Consider the following 22,766-nt stretch of genomic DNA (forward strand, 5'->3'; position numbering starts at 1 on the left):
TAACTAACACAGAGGAGACTAGAAATTCCTATTTGGTTTTTGATTTTGACTTTAATCCTGTTTGTATTAGTGGCTGTACCAATTTACATTTCTACCAACAGTGTATAAGGATTCCTTTCACCCCAGAACCTCTCCAACACTTGTGAGGTGATATCTCATTGGGTTTTGATTTGCATTTCCCTAATAGTTGGCGATGTTGAGTATCTGTTCATATATCTGCAGGCTGTTTGTATGTCTTCTTTGAAGTTTCCGTTCAGGTCCTCTGCCCATTTTATAGTTGGATTGTTTGTGTTTTTGTTGTTGAGTTGTATGGGCTCTTTATATATTTTGGGCATTAACCCCTTATCAGAGGCATTGTTTGCACATATTTTTCCATTCCGTTGGTTGACTCTTTGGTTTGTTGATGGTATTTTTTGTTGTGCAGAAGCCTTTTAGTTTGATGTAGTCGCATTCATTTATTTTTCCGTTTACTTTTCTTGCCTTTGAGATCAAATTCGTATTTTTTAATTTCCAATTTTATATCTGATTTGTAGACTTTAAAAACTCTACTGTGTGAATGTAAAATCAGGGTTTTAAGGTACATTAGAGAAAATTTTCTGTTCTTTTTTTTTTTTTAAACGAATAGCCAAAAATATTCAAATTTATCATCTAAATTTGGGCAGGCAGATTGTTTTTAATTCTACCTTTCATCGAATGTACATCAGTGTGGTAATCTTAGTTGCATGCTGTTGTGCTATTTCTAAATTTTTTCATCATGTGGCTATGGAGATTTCATGTTCCATCTTCTTGTGGTACTTAATTCATTCTGCTTGGGTACATCGTGAAATGTCTTTATTCACTCTTTTGTAGTCTATGCATACTTATGTCAGTTTGTAGACTTAGGCTGCCTGTTTTCAGTTCCCTCTTTATCGCTGCCACCTAGGGATTTCCCTTATTTGCTATAAGATAAGCTAAACATTGAGAATAATAGTTATTAAATGGTACTGAGAATGTTTCAAATGTTTGTAGTGATAGTGCTCTTTCATTGGTTTAGTCTGACATATTTTCCTATATAATATATTCTTACAAAAACTTGTGCTTTTTATTACTGCATCACACCTTATTTATAACCTGTAACTCCAATTTTATGATACAACTGTACCCATGAGAACGGAATTGTTAAATAGATTTGGAATAGAGGAATTAATTTGTTACAGTACACCATCAGTCAAGTAAAAGAAGTTGCAAAATGTTCATAAACTAGAAGAGAGATGATTACGACACAAACATGACTAGAATTTTACCAGAAAAGTTGAGGGAATATTCATCCTCCATTGTGAGTAATCAACTCCTCTTTTCTCTTACTTTTTAAAGAGAATGCAATCCTTTTGAATGAGTCATTCAAGGCTTTCTTCACTTGCTTGTTTCTCAGGGTATAAATAAATGGGTTCAACATTGGTGAAATAGAAGAAATGAGCAGAGAAACCCCTTTGTTAAGAGCGACCTCTTCCTTTGCTGAAGGTTTGATATAGATGAAGATGCAGCTGCCATAGGTCATGGAAACCACAACCATGTGGGAAGAACAGGTGGAAAAGGCCTTCGTCCTTTGCTGAGCAGAAGAGAACCTTAGAATCGTCACGATGATATACATGTAGGACAGAACAACACAGACAAGGGTCATGATAAAAGTCAACACAGCGCACACTAAAATCATTCGCTCTATGAACCCTGTGTCTGAGCATGCTATCTTTAGCAGAGGGGTGGCATCACAGAAAAAGTGATCGATAACATTAGAGTCACAGAATTCCAGACTGAGCCCCAGGCTAAGTGGGGGGATTATGATGAACAAACCAGCCATCCAACAGCTGATGATAAGCCTATTGCAGACTCTGTTATTCATGATCGTCACATAATGCAAGGGTTTGCAGATGGCCACGTAGCGGTCGAAGGACATAGCGGCTAGGAGAAAAAATTCTGTTATCCCAAAAAGATAGGTAAAAAATATTTGGACAGCACAAGCATCATAGGTAATGATTTTGTCGCCGGTTGATATGTTGTACAAAAATCGGGGAATACAAGCAGTCGTGAATGAGATTTCTAAGAAAGAGAAATTTTGGAGAAAAAAGTACATGGCTGTTCTAAGATGGCAATCTACGAAGGTGAGGGAGATAATGGTCAGGTTCCCGGCTACACTCAACATGTAGGTGAAAAAAAGAAAGATGAAAATCAGAACTTTCAGTTGTGGGTCATCGGTCAGTCCCAGCAGGATGAATGTTGTTATTGTGTGGTTTCTCATCATGGATTCCTGCTTTCTGCCCAGTCTGCGTGAAGAATTCAGAGACACTTGAATAGAGTGTAGTGAAGCCCAAACGAGCCCTCCACACTGGCTATAAGTGCTAAGCAAACTGACTTGACTCTCTTGAAGTGATCATCTTCTCTGTGTGTAACGTTTTTCTTGCGGTTATGAGAAGTAACTAAATTTTCGTTCTTGCCTTATCTTCCAATCATATAGTTTTACTTTGTTCCCAATCCTTTTGGCTCAGTCTATCTACCCATGAGTTATGGAAGCTAGTGGTCAAATGCTGTGTAATACTGAGATAAATTTTGCGAGGTTATTTTTTAGCTCTCATCAGTGAATTACAAAGGAATTCAGATACCTGTAGTCGGTGTCTCCAGGGCTTGAAATTTCCCTGAGTCAGTGAACAATTAGGAATTCCCTCTGCAGGCCCGAGTTATTATTTTACGTGATTTTACTTTTTATCGTCCCTGTTTAAAATGTCCTCTTCTTACTGATCTGGGGGCAGGATCAACTCTCGCAAAAAGATGTGTAGTGTCCTCAGTTAAGCCTCGAGGTTCGCAGACACTATGGTAGAGAAGGCCGACATTGTTTTGGTTTTTTTCTTTGCTTGAAGGCTGAAAGCTTCCCCCAGATTAAGGGCTACTCAGGGTGCAAACACAGTCGATGAATTGGGGATGCTGTAAAGAACACTTAGTTGAGTTTACTTCCCCTTCCCCTAACGTCTTGGGCACGCAGGCACAGTATCACTGCGATACTGAATTCAGCCTTGCACATGCTAGTCAGGTTTCAGTGTTCTGAAAATAACATGGTGTCTTTTTCAATCATACAGTTTATCCATGAAACTCAGTTTATCCTAGATGTTACAAAGCAGGAATAGAGAAAGTAATTGACGCTCGAATGTGACTGATTCATTTCTGTTTATTCTGAAGTTCTGATGAATCAGTATTTGTAATGAAGGGAGGGGTGTCAAGTGTGATGATAAATCATGACTATATGAACCTTGTTTTGCATGGGAGTGATGATCATATTTGTGTGTGCGTGTGTGTGTAAATGCGTATGTGTACCTTCTTCCTTTTTACGATTAAGGATAAGGTAGGAGTTTACTGTCTTGATCTCTCAAATTATACTACACTAACTAATGCATAAAAATCAACCTGCTATGATTTTTCATGTATTCTAGTATAATGAATTTCAAAACTGACTTATAATAAATAACTTTGGTTTATTACAAAACATCAAAATGCATACTAACATCTCTGATTTGATAAAAACAGATATAATAATTTTTTTACGTGGACATTTATGACCATATTTTACAAAGGGCACTGCAAATAAAAACTTCATTGTACTTACTTTTTGTCAGTCAATCATAACTTCGGGTTGTTGCTGAGCAACATTAGTTCTTAAGGCTTAAATCTGTTTTTGCCTTTCTATGCTGCAGTGCTTGTTATTTCACTCTATATTCATGTGCAGTTTGGAAATGCATAGATCTTTCTGTCCTCACCAAAAATTATGAAGTTTTCATCCCAAAAGATTCTGGTTATTATAAACCTAAGGCGTATTCCCTCATGCAGCCAATACCTGAAAATCAAAAGCAGTTCTGAGAGTTGAGAAGCATCAAGAATTCTCTCAGGTTTTGGAGATTTGGATATTTCCTGGGCAGAAGGCGGTTTCCACATTAACAAGATTGGCATTTGTTTTATTTAGCGAACTTGTAACTTCATGAATAAACAAAAGGCTCCTTGGAGACCCAGTTCCATAAAATAGCTATGGAATCTTTTGTGTCCTCATCTTGGCAGAAAGCCTTAAAAATGCTGCTCTGAGGATAAGGACCCTCAGGAGAAAGAAGATGGAACAGCTTAGAGACTGGAGCATAGGCTACAAGAATGAGATAATGAGCTCTTCTAAATAATTTGTATTTATGGTCATATCACCCAACTCACTTTGAAGATGAAAGAACCCTGACTTTCTATTGTATTTACTTATTACTTTATAAATAAGATTATTTCAAAAATCAATCAGATAAAATGTATACTATATGATGCAGTTTACTAATTTTTCTAATCCTTTCAGATTATAAAACAGAAAATTTATTGAAATATATTGTATGCAACATTTACAAATATGTGAACAAGGATCATAACTTGTATACCTGGCTGTAAATTATAAAGATCAATGGAAATCAAAAACATAGGGAAACCTATTTATATCTTTGTTTTAATTAAATTTAAACCCATCATATTTTATTACCATAAGATTTAAAAAGCAAGCTCTTAAATAAGTTTATAAGTTTATATTTTATTATTATTAAAGTAAATATAGAAATATAACTAATCAAACAAAAATATATATTCTATTTTTGTAATTAAAAAATATTTTTATTATTTCAGTAAAAATATTTTTGTACTCTAGCCATAATGTTCTAGAAGAGAAATTTCTTCAGAAATATGTACAAACCCAAGGGAAACTCCTAGAAATGAAACACAATTACTGAAATGAGAAATTTACTGCATGATATTAATAGTATTATATATAATGCGGCGTAAAAGAACTTCTAGATAAAACAATAAGAGTTAGATAAACTGAAGCAGAGAGGAAAATATAAGCAGATTTAAGAGATCTAGGACTATTAGAAGTGCTCCAACATGTGAAATTGGAGTTTAGACTGAAAAAAGACTACAGGGGCTGGGGAGGAGTTACAAAAAAATATTTGAGGAAATAAAAAATGACTGAAAGTCTACAAATTTGACAACCAAAGGTCAATAATTACCAAAAAGGATAAACACCAAGGATCATAATAATTACTTTCTTCAAAACAAGTGATAATGAAAAACTCAAAAAAGCAGCTACGGGGACAGGTATAAGAATGATCACAGATTCTCCATCAGAGATGATGCAGGCCAGAAGTAAGGGGAAAATCATCTTTAAAGATGCGATTCACTAGAAAGGGAACTAGCCTGCAAGTCAGTCCAGTCCTGGGTTAGATGTGATGCTGATGATAGGAGAAGACTCTGGAGCAGTATTATCCAGTTTAGGGAAAATGATAATAAAACTGCGACATGCTAGAAACTCTTCAAAACTCTTTATATGCATTACTCGTATCTTTACAGCCCCATGTTGCAGTAATAATTGTTACCACCCTTTGCAGATCAAGAAATCAAACGCTAAAGCTGTGCAACTTGCTTAATATCATGCAACTAGAAAGTGGTAAAGTTAGGATTGAAATTAAGGTACCCTTATTCTAGTGGCTGCACTTTAGTTTTCATAATTGTATGACTGTATTTTGTGATTATGTTTGGAAGGTGCTGAATAAAAATCCTGTTAGATAGCCAGAAAAAAATAGAGTCCAGATGCGAGAAGACACTCTGACCCTTCTTTGTCCTCCTGAAAGCAGGGGGAGCAATTTAGTTTGTGGGGACAAAATGACTCTGATAAAATTCTACTTAACATCACTAAAGCTAATATATTAAGTCCTCTATGACTAGGGTCTGTTATTCTTTGTCTTCACAATCCAGGACAGTATATCTGTTATTAATAGGTATCATAAATACTCAATAGTGTTGTTTGGAAGAACAGTTATATCTATCCTCTTTATAGGATTAAACAAGCAGTAAACTCAGAAAGTATCACAAAACTAATCCAGACTTAGTAAGGAAAGACTACTCAAAAGGGTTATTGCAAGAAGGGTGGAGGATATACTATAACAGGGGAAACTGTTACAAAAGGAAGAATATAGTGACGATAAAAACTGCAGGCATCTCAAGGTTAGTCTAAAAGAGTTTTTCCTATAAGTTTATAGAGAGGAATCAACAAAGCTTAAAAGAGCAGAATGTGGGGAAGTTGGATGAAAGATGTGGAGAAATGGGAAGAAAGGGTGCTATCTAATTAGGCATAGATTTGGGGAGTGGCCAAAGATTTCACAGGCATTGATAGTTATGCTGAGATCTGAAGGATGAATAGAGTTTAAAGCTAAAGAATGAAAAGGATCTAGAAATAAAATGAACAAGGATCTAGAAATGAAAGTATAGAGACACAAAAGTATTCCATATGCCTAGACACAGAGGACTGAAGAGAAATATGAAAAATTGTGAAGAATGTAAAAACTAAAAGTATAAAGATTTTTCCTTGAGAACTAACACTAGGTTCATACTTTTTTGATCTTTCACACTTTACAGTACCGATTTCTGACCAATACATAAACTGGGTTTTCCATACTTACTTAGTTGAATGTTACTGGAATTTGTTCTCTCCCCTGTGCACAATGTAGCTCCTTTTATAATCAGTGTTTGGATATGTTTTAGTACTTGGCATGCTTTGTCCTGAGAGGGGCTATTTTAGTTCCATCTTTATTATAAATTCGCATTCGGGATGTTACCTCCAGTTCTCTAATGTTAGTTTTCCTCTTTCATGATGAAGTACATTTATTTATGCTTGGGCTACATCTTTCAGATTTTTAGAAAGTATTTTTGTAATAACTTCTTGGGAATGGCCCTGTTATCTAGTTATCATCAACTATCATCCATCCATCCATCCATCCATCCATCCATCCATCCATCCATCCATCTATCATTGTTATCTATTATCACTATCTATCTATCTATCTATCATCTATCTATCATGTCTATCTATCTGTCTATCATCATCTATCTGTCTATCTATCTATCACCTATCTATCTATCATCTATCATCTATCTATCATCTATCTATCATCTATCTATCTATCTATCTATCTATCTATCTATCTATCTATCTATCATCTAGCTATCATCTATCTATCATCTGTCTAGTCATCTATCATTTCTCACATAAAAACATGACCGACTTGTTTGCTGAATGGGTGACACTGATTTGGAAGTGTAATCTGGCTTGTTCTCATGGGCCATTTCTCAATGGGAGATGGCAGCCTAGCACATTTGTTTTGCAAAGAGAGGGCAAAAATGAACTAGTTAGGCTCTATTTTAGCTACAAGACTAAAAATGTGTTTAGACAGTTAATCTGACTTTCATGATGACTAAAAAGATACATAGTTTAGAAAATTAATTCCCAAACTATACGTGGTATGAAAGACTAGCATTTAGTCTCCAATTTGTTGTATATGGATACTTCTATAAATGCAATGGAAATAAATTACTTAAAAAGAAATTTAAAAACAAAATACAAGTTCAAATAGTCTATTATTAAATTTAACAAATATTGTCATGTTGCTCTTACAGTATCTAAAGCTTATTTTTGATTTTTGTACTTACCGCGCATCAAAAACAGTTTGCTGATCTGCTCTGATCCTGCACTATCCACTACACAAAAGTTTCCTTATAACTTGATTCCATGATTTCAGTATTTTCTTTATTCTTTGAGAAAAATGCAATTCTTTTGATTGAGTTATTGAACGCTTGTTTCACTTGCATGTTACTAAGAGTATATATAAACAGGTTTAGTATTGAAGCAATGGAAGTAGTGAGTACTGACACACAGTTATTAATGTTAACTTCTTTTGCTGAAGGTTTAATGTAAATGAGGATGCAGTTCCCATAGGTGATGGATTCAATATTCATGTGGGAAGAACAGGTGGAAAAAGCCTTTCTCCTTTGTTTGGCAGAGGGAAATTTCAAGATTGTCTTGCTGATGTATGTGTAGGTGAGGACTACACAGACCAGGGTCATGATGATCATCATAGCACAGGCTATAACCATCTGCCATCTGCTCTATGAACTATGTGTCTGAGCAAGAGATCTTGAGGATAGGAGATAGATCACAGAGAAACTGATAGATAACAACTGAGTCACAGAACTCCAGATCTAAGCCTAGGCTAAGTGGAAGAATTATGATTAACAAACCTCCAGCTAGCCCAACAACAGATGATGAACCTTCTGCAGATTCTGCAGCTCATGACAGTCAAATGTGTAAGGGTTGGCAGATGGCCACATAGCAGTCATAGGATATGGTGGCCAGAAGAAAAAATTCTGTTGATCCAAAAAGATGAAGAAAAAAATAGTTGACTAACATAGTCATTATAAATAATGGTCCTATCTCCAGTAGACATTAAATATGTGCAGGTTTTAAAATATCAATTATAGCTCAAAAAATTGTTTGAAAAAAGAAATAAACAGAATAAACTTCAGGTAGAAAAATTTATAATCTTCTTTATACTTTTAATGCACAAAGACTAGGGCATTTTATTTCAAAATCAATTATCTATGATTACTTTTTAGGAACTCTGTACCTACATAATGTGAGAAGTTTTAACTACCTAACTTTGGGATATCTCTAAGTTATAAGTTTATTACTAGAATGTCCATAGTGTTATTTGATTTTAGATTGCAACCCTTGTTCTAGCTCTTTTGCATTAAAAATATAAAGATTACTAATTCTTCCTTTCCAAGTTTTATTCTGTTTATTCAATTTTTAAATGGCTTTAGTGAGATATAATTAATATTTTATTTATTTATTTATATATTTTTATTAAGTTTATTGGGGTAAAATCGCTTAACACAATTATATAATTTTCAGGTGTACATTATAATTTGACATCTGTATATTCTATTGTGTATTTACAACCCAAAGTCCAGTTTCCTTCAGCTACCATATATTTGATCCCCTTTACCCACTTCACCCTCCCACTAAACTCTATATTTGACCCTTTTTACCCCGCCTACCTTCCCCCTCCTCCCCCACCCCACTAGTAACCACTAGCCTATAGTCCATGTCTCTGAGTCTCTCTTTGTTTGTCCTGCTCATTTGTTGCTTTTAGGTTTATATCCCACATATAAGTGATATCATGTGATTTTCTACTTTTTCTATCTGGCTTATTTCGCTTAGCATGATTATCTTGAGGTCTGTCCATGTTGTCGTAAATGGCAGTATTACATCTCTTCTTATGGCTGGGTAATATTCCATTATATATATGTACCACAGCTTCTTTAACCAATCATCTATCGGAGGACACTTCAGTTGCTTCCATGTCCTGGCCAATGTGAATAATGCTGCTATGAACATTGGTGTGCAAATATCTTTTTGGATATGGGTTTTCAAGTCTTTGGGGTAAATACCCAGGAGAGGGATTGCTGGATCATATGGTAGATCAATTCTTAGTTTTTTTGAGGAACCGCTATACTGTTTTCCATAGTGGCTGTACCTATTTGCAGTCCTATCAGCAGTATATAAGGGTTCCTTTTTCTCCACACCAGCTCCAGAATCTGTTATTACTTGTCCTGTTGATTATAGTTATTCTAACAGATGTAAGATGGCATCTCATCATGGTTTTGATTTGCATTTCCCTAAAAGCTAGCGATGTTGAGCACCTTTTCAAATATTCGTTGGCCATTTGTAGATCCTCTAGGAGAAGTGTCTGTTCAGGTCCTCTGCCTATTTTTTGATTGGATCTTTTGTTTTTTGGCGTTGTTGACGTATGAGTTCTTTGTATGTTTTGGATATTAGGCCCTTATCGGAGGCATTGCTTGCAAATATCTTTTCCCATTCAGATGATTGTCTCTTTACCTTGTTGATGGTTTTTTTGTTGTTGTTGTTGTTGTTTTTTGCTGTGCAGAAGCTTTTAATTTGATATAGTCCTATTCATTTATTTTAGCTTTTACTTCCCTTGCCTTTGAGGTCAAGTTCATAAATCTTCTTTAACTCCAAAGTCCTTGAGTTTAGTTCCTATGTTTTTTTCTATGCATTTTGTTGTTTCAGGTCTTATATTCAGGCCTTTAATCCATTTTGAGTTAATATTGGTGTATGGTGATAGACAACAGTCTAGTTTCATTCTTGTGCCAGTGGCTTTCCAGTTTTCCCAGCACCATGTATTGAAGGGGCTTTCCTTGCTCCAATGTATGTTTTTAGTTTTTTGTCCAAAATCATTTGTCCATATAAACGTGGATTTACTTCTGGACTCTCGATTCTGTTCCACTGGTCTGTGTGCCAATTTTTCTTCCAATACCATGTCATTTTGATTACTGTCACTTTGTAGTAATATTTGAACTCAGACAGAGTGATGCCTCTAGCCTTGTTCTTTTTTTCTCAAGATGGTTTTGGCAATTCGGGGTCTTTTGTGCTTCCATACAAATCTGATGATTTTTTATTCTATTTCTTTAAAAAATACTGAAGGGATTTGAATGGGATTGCATTAAATCTATATAATGCTTTAGGTAATATGGTCATTTTAACTATGTTGATTCTTCAATCCAAGAACATGGAATATCTCTCCATTTCTTTGTATCTCCTTTGATTTCTTTTAATAAGGCTTTGTAGTTTTCATTATACAGGTCCTTCACATGCTTCATTAAATTTATTCCCAGGTATTTCATTCTTTCTGTTGCAATTGCAAAAGGAATTATTTTTTCCACTTCTTTTTCTGATACTTCACTATTAACTGATAGGAACACTATGAATTTTTGAATTGTTGATTTTGTATCCAGAAGCTAAAATGTATTTGCTTATTGTTTCTAGTCGTGTTCTTGTGGAGTCTTTAGGGGTTTCTATATAGAGAATCATGTCCTCTGCAAATAGTGACAGTTTGACTTCTTCATTTCCTATTTGGATGCATTTTATATCTTTCTCTTGCCGGATTGTACTTGCTAGGACCTCCAATGTTATATTGAATAACAGTGGTGATAGTGGACAGCCTTGCCTTGTTCCTGATCTTAGAGGGAATGTTTTTAGTTTTTCACCATTAAGTATAATGTTGGCTGAGGGTTTGTCATATATGGCCTTTATTATGTTAAGGTACTTTTCTTCTGTACTGACTTTTTTAGTGTTTTGATCACAATTGAGTGCTATGTCTTGTCGAAGACTTTGTCTGCATCTATTTATATGATCTTATGATTCTTATTTTTTAATGTGTTCATTGGTGTATCACATTAATCTATTTGCATGTGTTGAGCCATCCCTGTGCCCCTGGGATGAAGCCCCCTTGATTATGGTGTATAATCTTTTTAATATGTTGCTGTATCAGTTCACTAGTATCTTATTTAGGATTTTTTTTGCATCTGTGTTCATGAGAGATATTGGTTTGTAGTTTTCTTTTTTTGTTATCCATACCAGGTTTTGGTATGGGAGTTATACTGGCCTCACAAAATTTGTTGGGAAGTATTGCCTCTTCTTTGATTTTTTGAAAGAGTTTGAGGAGAATAGGTATTAAATCTTCTTTGAATGTTTGGTAGAATTCACTGGTGAAGCCATCTGGTCCTGGACTTTTACTTTGTGGTAGGATTTTGATGATCGTTTCAATTTCCAAAATGCTGATTGGTCTATTTAGATTTTCCAGTTCTTGATTCAGTCTAGGAAGATTGTATTTTTCTAAGTGCTGGTCCATTTCTTCTAGGTTACTAAATTTGGTGTTATATACTTTTTCATAGTATTCTTGTATGATCCTTTATATTTCTGTGATGTGAGTTGTAATTTCCTCTTTTTCATCCTTGATTTTGTTTGTGTCCTTTCTCTTTTTTCTTTTGTTAGTCCAGACACAGCTTTGTCAATTTTATTAGCCTTCTCAAAGAATCAGCTCTTTGTTGCATTTATATTTTCTACTGTTTTTTGTTGTTTGTTTGCTTTTAATTTCATTTATTTCTGCTCTAATTTTGATGATTTCTTACCTTCTGCTGACTTTAGTCTTCATTTCTTCTTCCATTTCTAGATTTTTAAGATGAAGTGTTAGGTTTTTTATTTGGGCTTGTTCTTGTTTATGAAAACAGGCCTCTAATGATATGGACTTTCCTCTTATGACCGCCTTTGCCATGTCCTAAAAGTTTTGATATTTTATACTATCATTATTATTCATTTCTGTGTATCTCTTGATCTCTTTTTATTTCTTCTCTGACTCAGTTATTCTTTAGTAGCATGTTGTTTAATCTCCATGTATTTGTGGTTCTTCCTGATTTCTTTCTGCAGTTGATCTCTAGTCTCAAAGCATTATGATCTGAGATTGGTATAATTTCAACCCTCTTATATTTGTTGAGGCTATCTCTGTGTCCTAGTATGTGGTCAATTCTTGAGAATGTTTCATGTGCACTAGAGAAGAATGTATAAGCAGCTGTTTCGGGATGGAAGGCTCTGTAAATGTGAATTATGTCCCGGTGGTCTAATGTGTAATTTAAGGATGTGATTTTCTGTTTGGATGATCTGTCCTTTTCCGACAGTGGGGTACTTACGATAGTGTTTTGGTGTGTTTCTCCCTTTAGTTCTGTTAGTAATTGCTTTACATATTTCGGGGGTCCCTGATTGGGAGCATAGATATTAATAAATGTTATATCTTCTTGGTGCATGATTCCTTTTATCATTATGAAATGCCCCTCAGTATCTTTCTTTATCTTTTTGATTTTGAAGTCCATTTATCTGATATTAGTACTGCTACTCCTGCTTTTTTCTGAATGCCATTTGCTTGAAATATTTTCCACCCTTTCACTTTGAGTCTATATTTGTCTTTGGAGCTGAGATGTGTCTCCTGGAGGCAGCATATGGTTGGGTTTTGTTTTTTGATCCAATCTGCAACTCTGTGCCTTTTTATTGGTGAGTTCAGTCCATTTACATTTAGGGTGATTATTGAAATATGAGATCTTCTTATAGTCATTTTATCTTTTGCTTTCTGGTAGCTTGGTGTTTCCATTGCTTCCTTGTCCTTGTGCTTCTGTTTTCTTTATTTTGGTTGACTTTTGTGGGTTTTGCCTCTAGTTCTTCTTGTTTAATGTTATATACTTCAGTTCTGAATCTTTGGTGTGCCGTTAACATTACAAATATGTAAAAGATAGTATATATATATATATATATATATATATATATATATATAGTCATTTATTTTCTGCATGTGCCTTATCTCTATTCCCTTTTGCAAATTTGGATCTTTGAATCTTCCCTTTTTCAGTCATTGTTATCTCAATTTGTTCCTATGTATGCGTGTATTTAATGTATACAGTTTGATGAGTTTGTACCTATGCGTACATCTGTGAAACCATCACCACCATCAAGGTAATGAATATGTCCATGACCTTTTTTATTAAAAAATTTTTTTTTCTATTCCGATTCATTTTATTTTTTTTTAATGTTAGTTTTTATTTTTTACTAGAGTTATTGGGGTGACATTGGTTAATAAAATTATATAGGTTTCAAGTGTACAATTCAATAATACGTTATCTGTATATTGCATTGTGTATTCACTATCCAAAATTAAATTTCCTTCCATCACCATATTTGACCCCCTTTACCCTTGTCTACCTCCCTCTACCTCCCTTCCCTCTAGTAACCACTAAACTGTTGTCTATGTTCGTGAGTCTCTGTTTGTTTTGTTCATTTGTTGCTTTCAGTTTTATATCCCTCAGATGAGTGAAATCATATGGTTCTCAGCTTTTTCTGTTTGAATTATTTCACTTAGCACCATCTCCTTTATTTTTAGGAGCTAAATTTTCAATTATAGTTTTAGAGTGGCCTCCTTAATTTATTTAGTACCACTTTGGGGAGTAAATTTTAAAATGCTCACCATAAGCCCATAAAAATATTCAAAAGAACTGGCAATAGAAAAATAAAACTGGGAAGGTGGAAGATGTTCTGTCTTAAAGAGAGCTAATCTTCTCTTTTGAGGGGTAGCCACATACCTTTTTTAACCATAGGCTTAATGTTAAGGCAATTTGTTTAAGAGAAAATATTAGAAATATGGTGACTACTAGGAAGAAATAAATAATCCCTACTCTTCATATTTCTCTCTATACGGAGGTGTATTCTATTAAAGAATAAATTTCAAAAACTTTTTAAAAGTTCATGATTCATACAATTATTCAAAGACTATGTGCAAAATATTTTATTTAATTTTAACAATTAATCAGTAAGCTGGTCAGAGTTTTTCAAAGACAAATTCAAAGAATAAGCATTATACAATCAAAAGACTGCTTTTTCAGTACCTAATAGATATTGACTGGTTAATATGCTGTAGAGCCATAAAACTGTAATCTCTAGGGTGTGTTTTCTACTGAACAGAAATCTATAGCTGATGTGCCACTTCACAGTATTTGGATTTTAAACAAAGTGTAGATAACCAAGTCAAATGTCTGTACCTTTTCCTATATAATTAAATAATTTTTGGATGGAATTGTTGAATAATAAATAACATCATAAAGATAGGCAGTCATTCTGCTTTAGTCTTAAGATTTGGATTTTTTAAAATAATTCTTTTGTGCCGTCACCTGGCCTCTATTTTACCTATCCTTCTCCTGGGGTTGAAAAGAGATTTATTTGACAGATGAATTTTAAACAAGAATGTGGGTACGTTAGATCCATCCTATTACATTTTCTCTTTTATATTGTCTTTTCTACAGATAGATATCAGATGTTCAAGTCATGCAGTCATAGGATCTGTTCTGGGTGGTAGAGGTAGAATTGGGTTTCTAGTACTGTCTATCTCATGGCTATGACTAACTCAGGAGTTTCTTATTGGGATGTTCAAAGCTATGTTTTCAATACCTCTATTTATAATAAAACTGGTATTTTAATCTCCATTTACTTGCCTACTTTCTCTCTCTAGTTGACTCAGAACTCAAGCAAGAAATGAGGGTGAGATTCCTTCAGATCTCACAATCCCAACAGTAACAATGAGAGACTCAATTATTTTTGTGTATATAATGTGGTATTACACTTGGAAGCAAAATGTGGCAATGCACTTCAAAATTATAAAATGTAAGAGGCCTTTGCCTCAGGAATTCCTCTTCTGATAATTTAAACAAAGGAAATCAATCAAGTTTATTTAAAATAAGATATTTAATATATAATTTTATAATTATTAAATATGAAAACTTTATTAAATAATGCTTCATCCATAAAAAATACAATGCAGAAAAATTATGATGTGACCTATATTTTTACCATGGAAAAGTATTTACAGTTATTGGCTTAGAAATTGACTGTATATATACTACTTTTGAGTATATTTATATATTTTTTCCATTGAAAACACAGACATAAAGCAATTTTGTTGTCTTCTGTTAACACTTTGTTATCTATGGATTGGAGAGTAGCCAGAAATACATTTTCATCAAACAAGTATTGTTTTACACGTGGAATGTGTCTAATAAAACTTGCACCTTACTGTCTCCAAGGACAGAATTCCCGCTGTGCCTCTGTTAGGTATTTTGCCAAAATTCAGTGTATATTAAATTCATTAGTCATGTTTGAACTTTGGTCACGAAGGACCCTTTAGTTATCCACACAGAGAGCCCCGGTACATACATAAGAGTTGGAAATAATAAAAGTCATCTTACTTCACTGTATAACTTTGCCCAGAGAAATCAGAAATCATCTCTTTCAAATCTTCTAAAAATCACCTTACATTTATCAGACACTTAAACTAAATAACTTTTTATTTAGCTTTGATATGTAAGAAATTGTTTCTTAAGTTTAAAGTAGAATAAACTTTAACGTGAGTCTTTTGGCAACTCAGAGAGCACTTTCTACTGCAAAAAGATTATCTGTGAACATGTATGTCTTCATGAGAAGGGCACTAGTGTGCATTATTTGACTCTACATACTTTCAGTTTCACTTTTGGGATATCAAGATTACACACAGTCAACTGCAGCCATGATTACTTTCCATCAGAGTGAGTACGTTCTTGTTTGGTAATTTCAGTTTCTTTCTTCATTCAACATTCTATTTCCTTGGTCTCTGGAAAACAGCAGAGTAATCTATGTAAAAATCAGAGATGGCAATATCGGATGTCTCTGAGAAAGAAAACAGTTATTTCTAATGTTTTATATTAGAAAAATGAAATCTGAAGAGATTGGACTTATTAGAAATATTTATTACATGCATCAGTAGAGATGAGTCTGTTATCTATTCATTCTTTTTCTCCTTAATATCTATAGCACTACCAGCCATGTCGTAAGTTCTAGATAAATATGTTTTGAATTAATTCATGAGTACTCCTAGGAATAGGAGGAACAAACAGGAGTGACTGCCTTACAACGTTACTCTTACCAGGAATGTATGTGTGTGTGTATACACATATATATGTATGTGTGTATATATATATATATATGTATATATGTATGTATATATATGCATATGTATATATTTATATGTATACATATATATTTATACCAGGATGTACCTATAATATCCTCTGTTAGAATTTAGCATTCTAACAGAGGATATTATACATAAATGCAATGTTGTCATTAGCAATCAATAAGCTCATTATAAATGCAAATGTTTCTTGAAAAATACTAAATAGAAAATTCACCTTAATGAAAGTGGTTTACTGGAACATTCATTTCACATTCCAGTATCACAGAAGGTAAAGTACTGGTGATTAGAAAGGGAGGAGAGTTTGGGAACCTGGAACAATGGTTTCTCAGAATTCTGTCTGAGTTAAGACGCCACAGTGAGGTACTGAGAGCATGAGAATTTTCTGTTTAATTCAGAAGGATCAATTCCTATATGATCCTCTCTAAAAGGGTACCTGATTATTGCCTAATTATTTCTCCCCCGAGCCCAGTTTAGTGCTCCTTTTCTATAGAAATACCTATAAACCGTAGATAATTTTCTATCTATAGTAGCCCAACACTGTTATTTGTTACTGTCTTGATAGAAATAACATCTTTCGATGTCTCGGACCTTAGGAAAACACACTTACAGGTTTTTTGTGGGGTAAAGATTGCTAAAAAGTGAAACCATTCATATAACAAATTAATTTTTTTCATGGGAAATTCTTTTTTTTTTTTGGACTAGAGAGAAAACAAAAGACACAGATTCTTTATTTACAGAAGGAAATAACTGGCCATGTAATTAATTACTTAATGATACTTGAGAAAGGAATGTGGAAAATCTATTGCCTTGTGTCCAAAATTGTAGTCTCTGAATTCTGCTCTTGGTATTTTTTACAGAACATTGAACAGGTTATCAGAGGCACCAAAATTTACATACTTCATAAGGAATGCAGGAAAGAAAACACAGTAGTTATAGTGGCTATTGATTAGTGCTCTCATACATTAGCATAAGTATTAAAACAAATTTTAGAGAAAAAAAAGAGAGACATAGGGGAATGAAGGGAGAAAATAGAGGCAGTAGCTTTAACTTACTATCTGCCAGGCACTCTGAATGGATTAGTTCAATCAATGCTGACAATAATTTTATGAGCTAAATATTATGGAGGAAACTGAACCTAAAGAGGAAAGGGGAAATGAGAACACTGCAGTCTTATTCAAGAGACTGTGTTAAAAACACAGGAAGTATACCTTCTCTTACTAAACATTAGTCTATGTGAAAACAATAGAGAGTCAGAGTCATGCCTGCATAACATTGAAGGCAGTCTCAAAAGATCAATTAATTTTTATCAATAGGCTTATATAAAAATTAAAAAACCTTTTAAAGACCTGCTAAGCAATTAAAAGAAAATACCTTTAAAATGCATTTTAAAGAAAATTAGGCAAATATTTCTTTATTTCCTCAAACTGTTAAAGAACATTTAACATTCCTATTGATAAGCTTGCTGCTTGGGGACACAATAATGTCAAAGTAAAATTTGTCAACACTGTTTAACAATTCAGTCATAAAAGCAGTAATGAGAATAGTCATAGCCTATGGTGGGAATAGTAAGAGGAAAAACTACTTCTATCTTAAAAAGTTTTAGATAGATTCCTGGTGGAATTCATACTTAAACCAAAACTTAAAAAAAGGTTAAGGAGGTTAGAGACTGCATGCACAGTGATCATAGAGACAAAAAGACCAACATATGAGAATCTCCACATCTGCTAGTAGATAAGTGAAGCAAATAGAATCAGGAGAGATGACACCAGTGGCCTGATTCTATAGACTGTGTTTTTTACCACTAAGATGTACCATCTCTTCCTAGCAGCCAGTGCAAATATCCTAGTAGAACAGAATAAGAAAGGTGGTAAATTGCATAGACTGATACTTGAAATATTAAAAGATCTCTATATATTGAGAAGTTTAAGTTTCATAATGAGGGCAAAAGGGAGTCATTAAAAGGATTAAGATTAATGTTTCAGTTACAAAACTCCATTTACAAACTGAAAAAATACTTTTTAAAAGTATTTATTTTCTATGTAACTTAATATTGGTGTTTTCTCTCCCTAACTCTATCCACCTCATTGTAGTGAATTATCTTTATATATCTGTGTTGTCTCCCTCAATCCAGGTTCATCATAATTCAGGAACACTTATATAGTTCTGATGTGTTAAGAAGTAGAAATGTCAGTATCCATCAGAATTAACATTATCATCACTTCTGGTCCTCAAACATCTATTCATGTGCATTGCTGCTTAAGTTCTAGCAGTTTTCTGTATAAGCTCTAAGACACCACTACTACTCCTGTGGCAAATTGCAGTGGTCAGAACCCATGAAAGTATTCTTTCTCCTCTTCACCATTCTTACCTAAAGCCAAAATCAATTAACTTCCAGGTAACTGAGAGATAAATCAAGAGTTTCAAGGAAGTATCTAGTATGGAATACAGTTCATAAAGTTAAAAAATAGTTTTCTACAGCACATAGGGAGAATTAGTTATACCAATTAATCATATTTGGGCTTTAGAAAAATGATTCTGATTACATGTATTTTAAAGTATTGAATAGAGAAAGCAAAGATGTGTGTTAATCATGTTAATTAATATACTTTTGCAATACTTCAGCTATGAGATAGACACCCAGAGTAAAATTTACTGTGAGTGAGAGTTAAAGGAAAAAATAAGAACATAACACAAATATAAAGACCTGGTGATAAACTGAAAATGGGAATAAAGAAAAAAAGAATCATAAAGACCGTCTTTATATGAAACTTAGGGTAGACAAGTAAGGAAATGTAATCATGAATGCCATGTTAAAAATCTTGAAATGTGCAAATCTAGAGGCCTGTCAATAGGAAATAATAAGATAAAACATAAGAATGCCCAATATCATAAATAGTAATGAATATTCACTATGTTCCGGATATAGCTGTAGATTTTTTATCTACATTATCTAAATTTCTCAATATAATCTTAAGATGCATATGTTATTTTATCTGAATTTTGCACCTGAGAAAAAACAGATGATAAAGAAGTTAAGCAAGTTGCTCAAGGACTCGGAAACAAAAAAGAAAAGTTTAAATTCAAAGCCTCTAACTCTGATCTACATGCCCAGAAATGAGTTAAATGTTGAATCCATAAAACTGTGAAATATCCCTGAAGATATAAATGTGTGAATCATCAGCCTGTTTGAAGTCACCTTATTTATGAGAATCTTCTAGAGAGAGAACAGAGTGAAAGAGAGAATTGCCTAGAAAAGAGATATTTCAGGTGTACCAACCACCATAGAGATTAGAAAAGGTAAAAGAACCATGGGAGAGAATGGAAAAGAATAAACAAAGTGTTAGGGAGAAATTCAAGAAATTGTGAGATGGTAGAAATCAAGTTGTAAAGACTTTCATACATTAGCTGTTTACAGTCACACATGTAGCAGAGAGTTTGAGTTAAATGAAGACTGAATTTCATTTTATGATTGAAACAAGAGGGAAGCTAGTGGTGACTTTGGCTAGAGTAGTATAAATGGTGCAAAACTCACATGAGTTGATATATAAGAAGTTAATAGGACAGAGGAGACAATTATCAGATAGTAGAAATTCATGCAAATATGTGTAAGTATATTTAAGAAATTGCTAAACCTTGTTAAACTTGATACTGATAAATATCTTTTGTAATATAGTGATTGAGTATATTTCAAGATAAAACAAGACTAACCAAAACCAAAAATATCATGAAATATTGGCTCTTCAGCTCTGTAAATGTACCTGAATGTCCCCTTATTGTCTATAATAAATTTTGAATAAAACAAATGACTATACAATACATACAAAAAATGGAAATATGTCATTTCAAATGTGTTTAGAAATAAATAAAATTCGGGCTAAAATTTTAATATAAAAAATCTGGTCATAATAGAATAATTTGTTGGGAAAAGAGCCCTCAGGGTCTACAGAATATGAACCTACAGCAGCTGGTTAGAGGGCTTGAGAGTTTTCACTGTCCAAGGAATCTAAAAGGAAATTAAATAAACAGAGGAAGCAATTCCAGATTTCTGCTTGTAAGCTGGAAAGAAATCCTTTGTAGCACAAGCATACCTTAAAAAGTATAAAACTGTATAACACAGATATTCTATTCTAACAGTAGGAGAAACAAAAGGCCAAGAATAAATATGAATAATATCAAATAAATAGATTTGAAGTAAATTTTCTGTGAGGAAACCTCAAAAAGTTTGAATAGTAACACATTTAAATGAATCTTTAAGAAAATATATACAGTAAAAATATCTTGAACACACCTCAGAGAAGCTGGACTGATAAGCTGAAACAAGATAAACTATAAGTGATAAATATTCATTGCCAGTTTAATAAGTAATACGCAGGTAAACTTCAATGCATGTGTTGTCTTAACAAAGACCATCAGTTTTTTTAGGGACTTTTCTGCCAGAAGCATGTCTGGAGACAGGAAGGAAGGTGCAGAAAGAATAGTAGATCCAAAACAACCTTTATTAAAAGATGACTTGTTTTTCAATAATGTTTATAAGATAATATATTAAACTGACACCAATTATGGCTGAATTGTAGATTTATTAGAAGCAGCAGTATGAAATATGTGATTTAAATATGAATAGCCAGTTCGTGTGACACAAAGAAGTGATCAAACATTGGCATGCATTATATGTTTTCTTCTCCACTGACCAACTGTATAGGAATCACTCTCAGATTTACTTCTCTTGAGGTTATAAAATGGCCAGGACTCTGGAGTTCCTCCTCTAAAGTCTTCTTCACTGTTTCATGCAGATTGGGCAAGAGACAATAATCAAGGATGAAAAACCAAACCACACTGACAACCTTCATCTTGCTAGGATTGACTGATGACACAAGACTGAAAATTTTGCTTTTGATCTTTCTATTTCTTTCCTACATGTTGAGTGTATCTGGAAACCTAACCATCATCACCCTCACTCTGATTGATTCCCACCTTAAAACACCTATGTATCTTTTCCTTCAAAACTTCTCTTTCTTAGAAATTTTCTTCACAACTGCCTGTGTTCCCAGATTCTTGTTTAGCATATTATCTGGGGACAAGTCCATTACCTATAATGCTTGTGCCAGTCAACTCTTTTTTACAGACCTCTTCGCAGTAACAGAATTTTTTCTCCTGGCCACCATGTCCTACGACCGTTATGTGGCCATCTGCAAACCTCTGCATTACACGACCATCATGAGCAGCAGAGTCTGCAAGAACTTCATCCTCTTCTGTTGGGTAGCAGCACTGATCATCATTCTCCCACCAATCAGTCTGGGTTTGGGCCTGGAATTCTGTGATTCGAATGTCATTGATCATTTTTGCTGTGATGCATCTCCTATCCTGAAGATCTCTTGCTCTGACACATGGTTGATAGAACAGATGGTTATAGTGTGTGCTGTGTTAACATTCATCATCACTCTCATGTGTGTAGTTCTTTCCTACACTTATATCATCAGGACTATTCTAAAGTTTCCCTCTGCCCAGCAAAGGAAAAAAGCCTTTTCCACATGTTCTTCCCACATGGTCGTAGTTTCCATTACTTATGGTGGTTGCATCTTCATTTATGTCAAACCTTCAGCAAAGGATGAGGTGGCTGTTAATAAGGGGATTTCACTCCTTATTACTTCTATTTCACCCATGTTGAATCCCTTTATTTACACACTGAGAAACAAGCAAGTGAAGCAAGCTTTTCATGACTCAATTAAAAAAATTGCATTCCTCTCAAAGATGTAGGGAAAAAAGAGTCAATGAAACCAATTAAAAGGAAGAAAAAACAGGCAGAAAACCTGAAGTTTCTGATAATATTTTTGTCTACGTGATTTATTCTCCAGTCTTATGGACATTTGCCCTTTGTGTTTAAACGTGTTTACTATGAGCCTTGACTGTTCCATTTTTTACACTCTATCAAAACTAAATTCTAAGATGTTTACTTTTACTCACTAGCAGAAACTGCTTTGCCAAACATGTTGGTTGGTATTCCCAGAAACCCAATAGACTACATTTTTCTGCCACATTTCTACACTGTGAGGTGTGGCTCTGTAGACTATGTTATAGCTAATAGTATGGGTGTGAAAGGGATGTGCAATATTTCTAGACCTGCCCAATAAAAATATACAATACATGAACCATCATTCTTTTTCCTAAACTACCAGCCAGATGTCCACATTTAAATATGACTTCGTAAGCTTCATGTTGATGATGAATTAACTTGATCTTCCATTTGTAAGCTTCATGTTGATGATGAATTAACTTGATCTTCCAGCTATAGTCTTCACCCAAAGGACAGGCAGTCACAGAAAGTTTGATAAAGCTTCTCTGTCTCACCTCTAGTCATTTGGCATTAGATGAGGTAAAGGGGGTCAAATACATGGAGACAGAAAGAAACCTAACTATGGGCAATGAACGCACAATGCAATATATATATATGTACCTCACTGTTGAATTGTACACATGAAACACTGGATTTTG

General features: G+C 33.9%; 2 protein-coding genes and 1 pseudogene across 5 annotated transcripts; 1 reads left to right on the forward strand and 2 right to left on the reverse strand.

Moving 5' to 3' along the window:
* Positions 1–26: 26 nt before the first annotated feature.
* On the reverse strand, positions 27–3,320 carry LOC120604870 (olfactory receptor 6C2-like). Its single transcript, XM_039865590.1, has one exon. The coding sequence runs from the start codon at positions 2,276–2,278 to the stop codon at positions 1,304–1,306; it is 975 nt and encodes a 324-aa protein (XP_039721524.1). The 5' UTR covers positions 2,279–3,320; the 3' UTR covers positions 27–1,303.
* Positions 3,321–7,572: 4,252 nt separating this feature from the next.
* Positions 7,573–16,127, reverse strand: LOC120604838 (olfactory receptor 6C2-like; annotated as a pseudogene).
* On the forward strand, positions 15,430–22,511 carry LOC120604872 (olfactory receptor 6C2-like). 4 transcript variants are annotated; one of them, XM_039865595.1, is made up of 2 exons: positions 15,430–15,853; positions 21,068–22,511. In XM_039865595.1, exon 2 carries the CDS (start codon positions 21,093–21,095, stop codon positions 22,029–22,031), a length of 939 nt encoding a protein of 312 aa, XP_039721529.1. In that variant the 5' UTR covers positions 15,430–15,853; positions 21,068–21,092; the 3' UTR covers positions 22,032–22,511. The 4 variants fall into 4 exon arrangements, with proteins under 4 accessions (XP_039721529.1, XP_039721528.1, XP_039721527.1 ...); XM_039865594.1 differs by having other exon boundaries at positions 15,430–15,849; XM_039865593.1 differs by having other exon boundaries at positions 15,432–15,853; positions 20,700–22,511.
* Positions 22,512–22,766: the final 255 nt, after the last annotated feature.

This window comes from Pteropus medius, unplaced genomic scaffold (genome assembly GCF_902729225.1).
Source record: "Pteropus medius unplaced genomic scaffold, Ma_sr-lr_union100, whole genome shotgun sequence".
Lineage (NCBI taxonomy): Eukaryota > Metazoa > Chordata > Mammalia > Chiroptera > Pteropodidae > Pteropus > Pteropus medius.